At 35.0% G+C, this 16,338-nt stretch overlaps 1 protein-coding gene across 1 annotated transcript in view; it reads right to left on the reverse strand.

The window, feature by feature from the left end:
- Window positions 1-2,536: 2,536 nt before the first annotated feature.
- Window positions 2,537-16,338, reverse strand: part of LOC102598940 (exocyst complex component SEC10-like) — a 24,047-nt gene continuing 10,245 nt past the window's right edge. The window contains exons 17-25 of the mRNA XM_006366324.2: window positions 11,288-11,416; window positions 11,090-11,182; window positions 10,855-11,001; window positions 10,569-10,666; window positions 10,241-10,325; window positions 9,499-9,557; window positions 3,270-3,368; window positions 3,102-3,185; window positions 2,537-2,887 (exon numbers count right to left, since the gene is read on the reverse strand). Of these exons, the coding sequence (XP_006366386.1) occupies window positions 2,818-2,887; window positions 3,102-3,185; window positions 3,270-3,368; window positions 9,499-9,557; window positions 10,241-10,325; window positions 10,569-10,666; window positions 10,855-11,001; window positions 11,090-11,182; window positions 11,288-11,416 (864 nt within the window). The 3' untranslated portion in view covers window positions 2,537-2,817. The remainder of the gene's footprint in view (window positions 2,888-3,101; window positions 3,186-3,269; window positions 3,369-9,498; window positions 9,558-10,240; window positions 10,326-10,568; window positions 10,667-10,854; window positions 11,002-11,089; window positions 11,183-11,287; window positions 11,417-16,338) is intronic.

Here is a 16,338-nt window from a genome sequence, read left to right on the forward strand (position 1 = left end):
TCAAATTTCTAATGTATTTGTTTGATATTCGTGTGTTTACTTATGTATCATATTTATGTTTCAACTATAAGATACATTATAACTTTATTTGTGTACAAGGTACAAATGTTACCGTTGATACATAACCTCAATTATTTTAAACTAGATGATACATACAATCCTATTTACTGTTATGTATCAAATACATAATCATGCTAACTTTCATTATATTTTAGTAACCGATACATACAATACCCACTCTTATGTATCAGATACAAAGCTTACACAATACATATAGTTATGTATCAAAATTCATGTATCACATTTGTATTAGGTGTGTTTAGTCATGTATCCAGGTTATCTTCTACAATGTATTTGATGTCTATTTTTTTTTTCCTCAATTGATCAATTTTTACCTGATACATACAATATCCATTGTTATGTATCGAATACATGACTAAACACACTTAATACAAAGATGACACAATACATATGATTATGGATCATAATTCATGTATCAACTTTGTATTATGTGTGTTTAGTCATGTATCAGAATTAACCTTTTAAGATGTATCTTATGCCTAGTTTTTTTCTCAATTCATCACTTTCTAATTCAGCTACAATTGCTGATTTCAAATTCACAAACGAAATATTTTCTCCAATACCAATTTCATCGCTTTTGTATCGTTCATACCTTACTTTAGATTCTCAGATTCCCGAATGTCTCAATAAAATCGATATATTCATTATATGTTTGTATGAATATATTATCAGGAAAAACCCAAAAAAAATTGAAAACTCGAAAAATCCTGAGATTGAAAAATCCAAATTTTATTAGTTTGATTTGGTTTATAAATTTTAAAATACGATAATAATTATTTGATTGATATTGGAAAATTCCAACCCAACCGATCATGTACGTGTCTACTTATGTGCAATGACTTTAAGAATCCAAAATCATTTGCTAAACGAAGCAATCAAAACGCCCTACGCAAAAAGCATTAACTTTTGTTGATAAATTACAACCAGTCAATAGGTACCCTCCTTTTAAAATAATTCATTAATACCTTATAAATTTCAATTCCTCAAATAACAATAATAACATATTCAATATAATTTTAGTAGCGTAATTTGAAAAAAGTAGGACATACACAGATCTAATGAAGTCAGAAGGTAAACAATGTAAAGTCAAGGGATAAGGGTCTGAAAAATACCCCAACTTTGGTCGAATTTGCTGTTGCGATACTAAATTTTCATAAGGACCTATTACCTCCCTAAACTATTTAATACCGTATTTTTTACCCCCTGAACTATTTAATAGTGTATTTTAAAGATATATATGTGCCCACATGGACACATTACTATTTATAATTTTGCATTATTTTTTATGTCCATGTGGGCAAATATATATGTTTAAAATACGGTATTAAATAATCTAGGGAGGTAATAGGTCCTTATGAAAGTTTAGTATCGCAACAACAAATCCGACTAAAGTTGGAATATTTTTCAGACCCTTATCCCTAAAGTCAATTTGTCAAGACTAAACTTCATAGATATACGTCTAAAGTCGATTTCATATCAATAATATACAAGTTTTATGTATTTATTGACATGTAATTAAAAAGAATGTTTCATAAAGAAGGCATAAATACAGAAAATTACTCTTGCATTTGAAACCTTTCATTATGAAGGAGACATGAAGAATGTGATGGTAGGTACTGTACAAACTTAGCCTGCTTATGTGCATGCAACTGAAGAGGAAGGAGAAGCAAAAGAAGGGAACACAGAGAGGCTTTTGTCTGAAGTTTCTAACACTTCCCGATCCATAATAAGCAAGGGAACCACTGTACGACCCATTATAAGTAGAGAAACTTTCACATATAGCAAACAAAAAAATCATATTTGTATGCTATAGCAAAGTTTGCATAATTGTGCTCCATAGCAAACATATATATGTATAATTCGCTATACATATATACAAAAAGAAGCAATTGTATAATTCGTTGGCTCCTCTTCAAAATTGTATAATTTCGCTGGCAGGTCATTTGTATAAATTGTTGTTAGTCTCTCGTTTGTATAAATCGTTGACAAACATAAATTATACATTATACAAGCATAAAACTGGGCAGGGGAATATTTTTATTGTATAATTATAAGTGTATAGGACGAATATATATGTATTTGCATGTGTATATACAATTTTCTCTCGCTTTATACAAACAGAAACACAATTTATACACTGCTGTGTATAAAGCGAGAGAGGCGAGCACAGAGAGAGTGAGCGAGAGAGGAGAGTGGCGAGTGAGAGTTTGAGAGAGAGAGGCGCTGGCAAACAATTTGCTACAGGACACAATTAAATCAAAGTGTGATTATACCATTTAATTTGAATTAATAGTTTGCCATTATGTACAATTTTCCCTTATAAGTAATAACTACTAGCTATCCATCTTACTAGGTGTGAAGAATGCATATTTTTTGGTAAGTGCAAAGAGTTTCCACACAGGAAAAAAGGATACCTCTTTATACCAAGAATTTTTTTTATCTTTCTCGTCGATCATTAACAATATAGCAACAGGCACATCTAGCAAAAGTCAAGTTAAATTTTGCCGGTTTCAAAAGTATATCCAGCAAAGGGAGACTGAAGAATCACCAAACGTAAGCTCGAAAGAAGACTTAGAATTAGGATGAACTACCTTAAAATTAACTGAACTTCCCCATATTTTCAAGCTCAAAAATAAAAAGATCCAATATGAGATGGAAGAGCTTTGCCATATCTATCTAGGTTACCAGCAGAAACGGATTTCTTATCTTCAGGATGTAATTTCTGATCCAACTAAGCTAACTCCACAAGGAGCTGAGCTTTGATGCAAGTTTTGCATTCTTGTAATCATCACGGAGTTGAATAAACCTGAGTTTGCAGAAAAAAGAAAGAATTCAGAAAACTGTCCGCCTTAAACTTGTACAGGCAGACAACGATAAACAATATAGAAGTCATTCAACCTTTTGTTACATAACTATTCAGAAAGAAAAAATTTGGTTATTAAAAAAACTGTAGTGGACCTTTCACTTGAACCCATTCATAACACAAAAAAGGAACATGAATATGTAAACATCTTAGTTACCTTTGAGCATCTTTCTTAATGCTTGGAGTTCCCTCAAACAACGGGCCTAGACTTTCAGGAGCAACAATAAACACATTCGCTATGCTGAAGCAAAAGTCAAAACAGGATACATTAGAGGAAAATATATTTTGTATGAGGCCTAAAATTTCGAGAAACCTTGCAACTTACATTCCAAGTTGTTCAAACTTCTCATCAACCGGAGGGGCATTGAAACTACGAACAAACTCTCCATATTCTGTTATGTCACGCTTCAAACGCAAGCCTCCACTGCAAAAGTCAAGAGAGAATTTTCAGTAGATGAAGCAACTTTCAACAGAAGTGCATTACAAATAAGGGAATTTACCTAAATGTCAAACCAGATACCAAGCACAAAGTTTTACGTTATATGTTTCTCTAACCATTGATAGACACTGGTTTCAATCCGGAGTGCTTTCTGTTGGAGATCTTATGGAAAATACTAAATCACAAACACTACAGAAAATTCTTTTAAAGCTTGAGGCGTGACAATGACACCGTCCTAAAGGTTTATTTCACCCGGTGTAGGTGTATCCCTCAGGATTCAACAAACTCTTCTAGTATAAAATTAGGAGCCAGAAACTAACAAGATTAAATAATATAAAATCCGAGAAAAATAAAAGAAGAAGAGAAAGAATTGCTCTCTATTTTCCACACTCCACATTAGAATTATAGCAACATATATATAGAAATGAACTTATGCCAACGGACACAAAATATTAAGGCCATTAAGGCAATTTGCCTTAAAGAAAAGAGATGTTGGGATGGGACATTGGCAGTAAAGAGAAGTAATGATATTTGACCAAATAAATTTCTGCTCTAAATATTCTTTGAGATAGTAAAATAATTGTTTTATCTAACAATTTTCCATATATCTCAAAAATAATATCAAGAAATACAATAAGATATTTTGTTGGAGTTTCACATATTAGTACAATGTGTCGATTCTAGTGTTTGTAGACTGTGAACCAGACCTGGATAAAACAAGATAGGGACTGATGGAACAATTGGTGAAGTTTAGAACTTTTATGAGTCAAGAATTCTTTTGTAAGCCTAGAGATCTTATTCTATCACATCATACTTGCACAAACTTTGTCGTTATCGCAATTTTGCAGTAAAAGGCCATGAGTTATCCCGGTATCCATGAGTTCTCTAGAAATTTGTCACAATTTCATAGGAGCGACATCACTCCAGGGGCGTATCTAGAGGGGGTTCCATGGGTTCACGTGAACGCATGCTCCCCTCTCTAGATCATATATAGTAGTGTTATATTTTCTAAAAAATATTTAAATATAGATGTGTGAACCCACATTTAAAGTGTAATATAATAATACGATGATGATTTGGTGCACCTCTCTAAGTGAGGATAGAAATTTAAGTCTTATATTTATCTTCTTATTTTGAATAACACCTCTTCAAGTGGTTATCAATAACACTTTTGGCATTTCAACTAATTTTTCTTTTGTTGTTTTGCTTTAATCTTTCAAAATTTTCAAGTGTGTTACATTGGAAATTCCTAAAATATTTAGCATAAAACTTTTATATAATTAAATCAAATGAATATATTAAAATTTAAAACTAGTAGTATTATATATTTTGGACCTATAATTTTTAAAATTTAACAATTCATATTAAGATCCTAAAGATCAAACCGGTCAAATTTATATCTTAGATGCATTTTCTCGTAATAATGCACCCATCCTTCCGAAATCCTGCATACGCCTCTGCATGATTCAACTCTTATATATGTCTAATTATCAATTGTATTCTACGGATCAATACACCATCTAAAAAGGATATGAATTTCATTAAGAGTTTAACTCAGCCTAACTTAGCCTTGCCGTATTGTACTATATTCACACATCATAGGAGGGACATAATTTCATAGTGCATACTTGATCATCTAATGACTTGTTATTATCCATATGAACCTAATTCATGAAATCTCCAATCACACGGGGTGGGTTATCAACATTGTTGATCTTCTCATATTGACCGAAGTCTCACTCCCCTTGATGTTTCTTTTAGTATGTGAATTGATCATATTCACTCCTGACTACACATAACTTACGTAAATAATTCATCCATAGTAGCTACTTTATCACATTATATCTCAAATAAATGTGTTCAGTTTTGCCACAAAAAAAAATATTTTTCGCTACAGCATGGACTACCATAATGTAGACACAAAATTAATATGTTGGTTACATTCCAATTGGAATAGTCACTAAGAGGTCTCCTAACCGCTTAGCCTCATAAGTAACCAACTCCCAAATAGCAAATTCAGATTCATAGTATGACATCCCCACTAAGGGTAAACATTTAATCACTCATGGACTTTGTCTCAACTGAATAAATATCAATTAGCATCACTATATCCTTCTAGTGCAGCGGGAAGTCCAATTTATTTAATACCAATATTATCAACAATAGAAGTGTAACAATCATTATCAATTTTTTTTCTAATCTTTGTCCTCAAATAATTTTAAACAAGGTCATATGATATATTTTCAGTTCTAAAGAACTTAATAATTTTTCTTTTCAACTTTAATGTTGTGCTCAATCACATCATTATCAATAGCAAGAAGGGATAGTTTCAAATATATACAATAAACTAATTAGTTTATAACAAATATATCCATGTTTTTATTTACAAAAAAAATAACCAAAAGTCAAAGAAAGTATACACTGACTATACATTATGGTACACTCAAAAAGTTGAATATAGCTTAGCTATGCACGGACTATATATTATGATACACTCAAAAAACTGAATATAAAGTATGCACTTACTACTCAATCCCGATCAACTCAAAATCTCTTCTAAACAATCCGAAATTTTAGATATGAAATCCTCTCGATGTTTCAAGTCTTTTGATAAATTCTTTCGCTCGAAACGGTTCATGTTTGCAGTACGTCAAATTTTAAAGGAAATAGAGAAGAAACGAAGAAGAGGAAGAAGAAGAAGAAGAAGGAAGCAAGAAGAAGAATAAAAAGAAGAAAGAGGAGGGAGGATGAAGAAGAAGAGAGGTTGTGTCTGACCATTTTTTGGGTAAATATTATGGTTGAACGACCATTTCCCCTAATTTGTATAAGTTGGGCTAAATAGATGGTAAGTAAAGTTTATGGGAAGATAATCTGCGTAATTATCCCTAACAAAAGAATTCAGTATGCAGCACTATTCTTAGCACACTCAATAGACACAATAAATTATTTTTAGACCCAACGATTCCTTTCTTTAGTATCATATTAGCATAACCTTAGCGTTATACCACCACACTTTCAAATATTTCAAAATAAGTGGGATAACTTTTTCGCAATTCATAAGGTTTTCATTTTTGTATGCTACATACAAATTTATATAGCACACTCAATAGACACAATAAAAAGTTTTTAGACCCAATAATTCTTTTCTTTAGGATCATATTAGCATAACCTTAGATGTTATACCCCCACACTTTCAAATATTTCAAAATAAGGGGGATAACTTTTTCGCAGTTCATAAGGTTTTCATTTTTGTATGTAACATACAAATTTAAATATTAAAATTATGTCAAGGCTTCATATATTTTTCTCAACAAATATACTTTTACATATCTAGAAAAAACACCTATAAATGTGACATAACACAATTCGTCACTTCTGGTTCATTGCTTGTTTCAAGTATCAAAAATCAATAAGAACTAATTAACAACTCAGATACTACTCTAAGAACCCAAGTATGTAAGTTTTTAGCATGCTTAGTTTCAAAACAAATTTCATACTTGAATTTTTTAAGACCTTGCATTTTCTTAATATAAAATAAACTAAGTAGACTATAGGTCTTAACATGTCACAAGTTATATGAATCAATCAAGTTAACAATAAGCATGACAAACATGATTTAGGCCAGTTCACTCTCAGGTGAATTCATGGCACTGGTTCAAGTTGGTGCTCCATTAGCTGTGACACCCGATCAAATCATAAATAACACTTGTTATTTCCATTAGATTTTTTTTTGTTGTTTTAATTTAAATGGCTTATAACAATATGCATGACAAACATTCGCTTTGCATCTTTTCCGTTTAGGAAAAAAGTAAGCGCAAATGATTGAATAGAGAATCGAACGCGGGACAATTAATACGTTTTAACACCCTTGACCAGCTATCACTCTTAGGTGTTGCAATAGCGTTAAAGTTTAATTATTATTATAAATCCCATTTGACCTATATACTTGTACTTTCTCCACTGCTCCGCCATCTGTGACCAGTCCGACACAACATTATCCCTCAGTCGTCCGTGGAAGTTTTGATAGCATCTGTGTTAAGATAACGGTGTCCTCGTAGTTTTCAAATCCTAGGTCCGCCTCTATTTGCACCATAATTACCATGTACACAGTAGCAGATGCAACTCTTAGGCAAGGAGTTCATCCAAGCCTAATATTTTTGACGTTAAACATAGATCTATGAATGAGAGCATTCTAAAATTGAAAAATAACTAAATCCAAACTCATATTTTTAAAAGTATAATGAGTTAAGCCTTAAAAATCTAAAAGGTCGAATATATCATGTTTAAATACTGGATTCACCTCTGCATGCTAGCACCTGGAGGCTCCTCCTCCCTCAATATCCAATGAGATATCGCCATAGCATTACTTTGAGGAGACTCAAGAATATGGACCAGATCCTCCTATAGATACATAATACGCATCCTCACCAACTCAAGGAGACAGAAGCTCTTAGATAGAAGAAACACATCTCCTCGTCACACATTATGTATATTGTCTTCTTTGAGACATCTGTTTCCTTTCTTTCTTGTTCTTTTCATGACATTACTGATCTGTTTATAACTTGATGTATCAGAGTATGTGACCCCTTCTAAATCAACATTCACTCTAATTGTGACGTCCTGTGCAGTAGATACAAACACAATTCACACACTGAACCAATGGGCCATAATATCTAACAGATCGAAGTCCGGCCTCTATTCCTGTTGATCAATCCGAGCATCAACAACTTAATTCTCTAATATTTTCTCTTTATCACTCTCAATGTCCTTGACGCAACTGTTTGATATCTTTATTGAAGACTTGATGCAACTCTCTCTTGATCAATACTTGATTGATGCTAATACATGAACAGGAAATCATCAATTTATCAGGAGGATTCCTTCCTGAAAGAGGCCACCATTTTTCACTGAAGATTGAGTCAAGAAATAATGGCCATAAAATATGACAGCACCCATATGCCAAAAGGAACATCTATGCTGATGACAGTTTAATGATTCAGGATTGGGACATCACAACTTAGATACTTTTACCTTGAATGCATAACCAAGAAAATACACTTTTGACTTTTTATTCTCCTACATTGGCATGCACATATTCAGGACAATCGAAAATCTCTACGTTTGAATAATCAGCAAGCTTGCCAAGCCAGTCTTAAGCTCCATAGCGGTCAATGGTGAACATTTAACCCATAAAAAACATGTGATAGAGACTGCCTCAGCCCAGCATTTGGAAGTGTATACACACCATACTCTCTCCAGAAGAATTCTATTCATGCTTTTAGCAATCTCATCATTCCATTGGTCGTTACAATATCACAGTGTTTGACAATTTCTTGAACTTAGCAAAATTTATCCAAACGACTTTCTTCATATTCTAAAACATTGCCTTGCTTTACTATCTCCTCAGTCAAAGACTTTTACTTCTTGAAAGTACAAGAACTTTATGCTTGTGCTATCCCTTCAGATGAAAAACTTGATGGTCCCCAATTATCAGAGTGCATATAACTCAAAGTACATTTGATTTTATGCTCTAGTGCTAACATCAAGCCTTTTATGTTTTCCATATATATGTACTGCTCACATGAATCCATATTTCATGTAATCTAACACAAATAAGTCTTGTCATAACTTTCTCACGAATATGCTAACATTTAACTAAAAGTAACTTTAGTTTTATGATCTGGTGCAAAAACCAATAATTTTATGTTTGTTTATACTTGCAATGCTCTCAGGAATCTATCTTTCCTGCAATTTGACCACAAAGAAAATGATTTTTCAGTTTTGGATATGAAGGCTTAGGCTTATTAAGGTCAAAGGCTTCACTTGTGAGAAAGTAAGAGGACGTGTGATCGATTTGTTCTCCCTTCTAACTGATCCGCTGTGTGTTAAATTGCCATATCCATAGAGGAAGAAGGCCAAGTCCTTGCTTGTTCAACAAAATTAGGTCTTTTCTCGCTTATATGCCTACCATTATATACCACAATAATGTCAGAATTAGACATAAATGATGTGGCAATTGCTGCAATACCTGTACCAGTCGGACCTTGATATACCTAGAAACTACTACTACTACTACTACAGCTACTAAATCGAATGAACAAGAGAAAGGAATTACCTAGGATTAAAAGTGAACTTTTGCCAATGGTTAAGCAACCCCTTGTGCAAGCGACTCCCCTACAAGAACATTTTTAAAATAGACAAACATAGTATCAATATAAGAAATTCTGGCAAAGAAAACTAAATACAGAATCAAAAAGGTTGCAGCTAATTTAGACACGGCTGAATTATCAGACACAACAGAAATACATAGCACTAAAATGGATGCAGAGCTAAGTTTCAATTTCTTCCTACCATTTGCACAACAAATGTGTGCATGCACAAACCAACCATGTGTATATTCTTAGCAGATCAATTTCATGGGTGGTTTTATTAATTGGTGATTTTTGAGAGTTACAGGCTAGGACATGTGTAAAGGTAGTTCAGTTGATTATGAAATTTCGAACAAGCTACCGAACAATTACCAGAAACAGAACACTCTCTGAAACTATAAAAATGACCGATTGGGTCAAGGATCAGTTGTCGTGCGTCTAGCAACAGCATTAACCCGGGAAATTACAAGAAGATAACTTTGCCTAACAGATATAAAAGAAAAGTAATAGATCTGATAGAATCCCTTTAAGAATAGGAAGCGATGCGTTTCTTTGTGTCGATTGTAAATACTTTTGGTAGCACTTTCTTGGTGCTATATATAACACACTCAACCTTTCTTGGGAAAAAGATACTTAAGAGAAGATTTCCAGCATCAAGGTGTTGGACGAAAAATAATAGTAGTCGCAGCAATAAGAACAGTAACATACCAGTTCAGTCAGGAAGGCTTGTTTGTTAAGCCCTTCCAGTCCAGTGAATGCCGATTCAAGCACACGGGAAAGGTATGCAACAGCACTGGTTATGGAGATAATATTAGTATACTAGTAAAATGAAATTAAATGATTGCCGAAAACGACATAAATTCCAAGGATCTTAAAAGATACTACGCCAGATATAGAGAGGAAAGCAATCACAAGATCAACTGAACATACTTGGATATGTTCTTGAAGTTTCAAGAATACATCTTTCTATAAAACAGAGAAATATCAGAGTCACAGACTAACATATGTGCATCTTCTAATTAATATAGGGATTCACCATGCACAAGCACTTGTTGGACGATGGTCAGGGATAATGCCATCATCAGGTGATCGATAATCTGTTGCCTTTTGTTCAGTTGACAGTAGCCTTTCTACCTGAAAGCAGTCAAAGGGGAAACATGATATCAAACAAAATGTTTGGTTTTAGAGGACAGATGAAAGAGTTGGAAAACATAAAGTAGTTGGTAAAAGTGACCAATGAGATATTTTGCCTAGGGAGGATAAGTGTCCCACGTATAGCACTTATCAGGCCTATACAGAAGAATAAATATTCTAAATCAAACCTCTGCTATGACAGTTTCAATGCACTGTTGAAGCCCCTTACAAGCAACACTCTCTGCACGTGACATAGCTGTTGCCATTTCTTCACTGGAAGCAGCATGAGCACCATCCACAGGAAGTAAACGCCGCGATATGGAGTTCACAAAATACTAAAGAAAACCAGGAGTTAAGTGCAATTGAGTTAAAGCTACATCTACATAAATTTGAATTGACTCCACTGGTATCAAACCAACCCACTTGCTGCAAAATAGCCACACTGCTTCCACAACGTTGCACAGATGCCATGAAAGATTTGAAACTGCTTTCGCCAGCAGCAGCTGCATTTTCTGCCTATATAAAACCAATCATATAACAAGACAGCTGGTCGCTCTTTAATAATTAGATGTTATACAAAGTACAAAACTTAAGATAAAAAGAAAAGACTGGAATAATTACAGCAGAAGCAGCTGCTGCAGCAACTCTTCGGCTAACACTAGTTCCCAGCAAGTGTTTTTCCCTTAAGGCAGCAGCCTCAGTAAGGCCTTCTCTGGATCTTTCAAGACCTCCTATTATGTATTGACTGACCTGCAAAAGTCTAGAGTGAGGAAAACAATTGTACCATAACTACTGTTACTCCTCTTTCCAAATTAGTTGGGGCTGGTAAGATGGATCCTCAGTAACCACTCAGCTCTATTTGTCCTGTTTCATTCTATACCCAATAATTTGTCCTAATGGGGTTATCAAAAGACTAGTGATCCTCTAAACCATGTACTTATTTGTGCATCAAAATATAATTTCTACCCGAACTAAAAGGATTCTTGTCAAACACCAGACCTGTTGTTAGTGAACCCAGGATGAGGACAGCAATGTAAGTGTTCAACTAACAAACACCAGACCTGTTGTTAGTGAACCCAGGATGAGGACCCAATGTAAGTGTTCCACTAACAAACACCAGATCTGTTGTTAGTGAACCCAGGATGAGGACCCAATGTAAGTGTTCCACTAACAATTGTATTCATTTTGTGGACATGTTGAGCCTTGGAGGCCAAACATTGCGTCCATATAAAATTACAGATTTCACAAACATTCTGGAGAACTTACCTTTTACTTTGGTAGGTATCCTCTGAACGCATAGCACAGCCTTAACATTTCTCCATTCCAGTGAACCTATTTTAATTCTGTCGTGCAACTTCATCTAGATGAATTGACTGCATATAGTCATCTCACTCCTTTCTTCTTGTGTTGGCTAACTTGTAGTCTATATGATTTTTGCTTACTTCTACTTTTCCTAAGACCATTACTCTCTTGAGTGCTTCTCCATGGTTCAAACTTTTGGTTTGACTTCGCTAGTTTAGGGTTTTCGGCGATTAAAACAATAACTTCTGCAAATAACATACTCCATTGAATCCCATTTTGTATATTATTGATAAACTCATTCATAACTAGGGTAAGAAACAATGAAATCATGGAGGTGACTCACTTATTATATGCTGATGACACTGTGGTTTTCTGCGAAGCTGAACAAGAACAAATTTGCTACCTAAGGGTGATACTGGTGATCTTTGAAGCTTGCTCTGGGTTGAAGATTAACTGGAGGAAAAGCAATATTTTTCCAGTGAAAGAGGTGCAACAAATTCAGTCTCTGGCAGATATTTTGAGGTGCAGGATAGAGGAGTTGCCCACAATTTATTTGGGAATGCCATTGGGTGCTAATCACAAAGCTGTGAATATACGGGATGGAATAATAGAGCAAACAGAAAAAAGACTAGCTCTTTGGAAATCACAATACCTTTCCATGGGAGGTAGAGTTGTTTTGATCAATGCAGTCCTAGATTCTCTGCCAACATATGTAATGTCTTTATTTCCCATCCCCGGTGAGGTGGTGGAAATCTTAGACAAGTTGAGGAGGGATTTCTTATGGCAAGGAAGCAAGATTGAGAAAAGTTTCAACCTGGTAAAATGGAGCGCAGTTCAGCAAAGCAAGAGTTTTGGAGGTCTAGGAGTGAGGAACCTAAAGCTTCATAATAAGAGTTTACTTATCAAATGGCTATGGAGATTTACTCAAGAAAATCAGTCCTTGTGGAGGGAGATTATCCTTCATAAGTATGGTCCGGAGGGGCAGTGGTGCACTAATAAAGTGACTAATACATATGGGGTTGGGGTTTGGAAATCTATCAGGAATCTATGGATGACTCTCAAGCTAAACACTAAAGTTAGAGTTGGTAGGGGAGACAAGATACTTTTTTGGGAAGAGGACTGGTGTGGTCATGGCACACTTCACTCCCTTTTTCCTAGACTGTTCTTAATAAGCTTGAATACTGGATGCAGTATACAAGAAATGTGGTCCCCTCAAGGGTGGAACCTGACTTTCAGAAGACCCCTAAATGATTGGGAAATACCATGGGTAGTAGATTTTCTAAAACTAATAGGAAACTTCCCGGGCACTAATACAGACTCAGACAAACTCATTTGGAGGCACCACAATGATGGAATTTTCACTGTTAACAGGGTATACAAAAGGGGACTGAGTGTTGCTGCAGGCAGGTCAACTGGATCTTGGAATACTATATGGAAGAGTGTGGCTCCTAATAAAGTGAAATGCTTCACTTGGCTAGTAGCTAGGAAAGCATGCTTGACACATGAGGCATTGCAAAAAAGGGGGTCCATCATAGCATCTAGATGCCAGAGGAGGCACTAGAAACCAACAAACACCTTTTCATGCATTGCAAAGTAACGACACAAGTTTGGGCTATGTTCACTTCCATTGCTGGAATCAACTGGATCATGCCTGAACATACTGCAGATTTGCTTAGCTGTTGGATCAGAAGAGGAGGAAGCAAAAGCCAAAAAAGATGGTGGACGACAGTCCCAACCTGCATCTGGTGGACCATTTGGAAGGAGAGGAACCAGAGGATCTTTGAAGGAAGAGAATCCTCTATTTTGAAGATTAAGTGGAAAGTTATTACTTCACTAGGTTTTTGGTGTAAAGAACAGAATATAGAAGAGGAAATCCAACTAGTGGATTTTTGTAACACCCCAGAAAATCTTTGAGCTAAGACTCGAATCATTCTTATTAGTGAGTGAGATTTTTCCAAGGAATTTAATTTTTCGTGAGTGTTAAGATCACTAGATGTAGCACCTTAAGTTTCAAGAAGAACTAAAGAGAGTTCATTCAAGTCATTCCTAAGTTTTTCTTAAGTTTTGGGTCAACTTCAAACGACCATAACTCTTAGTACAAGATGAGTTAGGTGAGCTTCAAGATAGAAAATTAAAGCTCTTCGAGTCCTCTTTCCAACGCCACCGAGTTTGCTCAATTCCGAGCTCTGAGTAAGAAGTTATGACTGATTTACCAACGTCGCGCAAACCTGGCAGCAGCTCCGTGACGCGGAGCCAATACGGACCTCACTGCCTGGTGGAAAATTATTCCGACTCCCAGCTCGTTTTAATTATTTCTTTAAGGGTATTTTAGTCCTAAAAACCCTTAGGAGGTCATCTAAATTGCCCTAAACGTGTAGAAAATCAGATTTTCTTCAATCAAAACCCTCTCATTCACTCCAAAGATTCTACGCTCTAGAAATTCAAGAGCTAAGGCTAGGGTTCTTCTTTCTAGATTTTTCCTTCAAGTTCTTCAAGAGGATGTTCTTTCAGGTATGTAAGCTTCCATAGTGTTGGGTTTGTTCACCCACACGCCAATCATGTTAATTTCAGCGTTAAGTTCGTTCTAGAAAGTTGAAAGTATGATGTTCTTGAATTATGTTCTTGATATTGGCTTTAGTTCTTGAGTTTTGATGACATTATTGAGTTCTTGATGAAATCATGTCGATTTTAGAGTTGTTTATGAGTAGTTTTTTGTGTTCATGTGCTGGGTATCTAAATCTAAAGAGGGATTGAGAAAGAGAATTGAATTTAGGCGAATTGGGGTTAGAAAACGAAGAAGGAAAAGTCGAGCAAATTTTGGCACGCAAGTCCGCGTCGCGGACTTGCTCCCCCAGTGACCAAAAATTTTCTCCGCGTCGCGGTTAGGACGCGGACTCCTCTGTCTCAAAATTTTATTTCACGACCAAAGATTTTAATGCAACTCCGCGTCACGGACTTGCTCCCTAGACAGTGTTTTTCTACCGTTTCTCATGTTTAACTATCTAAAATAAATCCTAAACATCATGAGATCTTTCTTATCACAAAGCACAACCTTGAATCCATAATTCAAATTCAAGGTAGAGTTAAGAGTTGAGTTTTGAGAATTCTTTCGAACATTCTAAGAAAGTCCTATAAGTCCTTTTTGATGAGTCTTCTACAAATTCTAATAACTTGTTTCAAGACTCGAGCAAGTGAGTATGAGAGTGAGAATAATGTATTTATGAGTCTACCTTGTCATCATGAGATCTTTCTTATCATGAACTATAACTCTTGAATTCATAATTCACATTCAAGAGAGAATTAAGAGTAGAGTTCAATTGTGAATCCTTTGAGATCAACTATCGATTTGAACTAAGTTTTGAGGAAGTAAGTCAGAGAATAAGAAGAGTCGTATACATGTGTTCCATATAGTTATGTAGACCATCGAGTCGAGTTGGTTCATGCCCATAATTTCGCATGAACTTCGTAAGTTGAGCATATTTCAGAAAAGTGGTATCTTCAAGTTCTAAGCCTTTAAGTGTTGAGTTCCTAATCCCTTTTGAGAAGTATCTTTGAGTCCTTGAGTTGAATATTTCATGCTCATAATTCCGCATGAATATTATAAGTTGAACAGTCTTGAGATGAGAAGTATCCTTGAGTCATTGAGTTGAGTAGTTCATGCTCATAATTCCGCATGAACATTATAAGTCGAACAGTCTTGAGATGAAAAGTATCTTTAAGTCCTTGAGTTGAGTAGTTCATGCTCATAATTCCGCATGAACATTATAAGTCGAACAGTCTTGAGATGAAAAGTATCTTTAAGTCCTTGAGTTGAGTAGTTCATGCTCATAATTCCGCATGAACATTATAAGTCGAACAGTCTTGAGATAAGAAGTATCTTTGAGTCCTTGAGTTGAATATTTCATGCTCATAATTCCGTATGAATATTATAAGTCGAACAGTCTTGAGATGAAAAGTATCTTTAAGTCCTTGAGTTGAGTAGTTCATGCTCATAATTCCGCATGAACATTATAAGTCGAACAGTCTTGAGATAAGAAGTATCTTTGAGTCCTTGAGTTGAATATTTCATGCTCATAATTCCGCATGAATATTATAAGTCGAACAGTCTTGAGATGAAAAGTATCTTTAAGTCCTTGAGTTGAGTAGTTCATGCTCATAATTCCGCATGAACATTATAAGTCGAACAGTCTTGAGATGAAAAGTATCTTTAAGTCCTTGAGTTGAGTAGTTCATGCTCATAATTCCGCATGAACATTATAAGTCGAACAGTCTTGAGATGAAAAGTATCTTTAAGTCCTTGAGTTGAGTAGTTCATGCTCATAATTCCGCATGAACATTATAAGTCGAACAGTCTTGAGATGAGAAGTATT

Source organism: Solanum tuberosum, unplaced genomic scaffold, assembly GCF_000226075.1.
Source record: "Solanum tuberosum cultivar DM 1-3 516 R44 unplaced genomic scaffold, SolTub_3.0 scf00629, whole genome shotgun sequence".
Classification (NCBI taxonomy): Eukaryota; Viridiplantae; Streptophyta; class Magnoliopsida; order Solanales; family Solanaceae; genus Solanum; species Solanum tuberosum.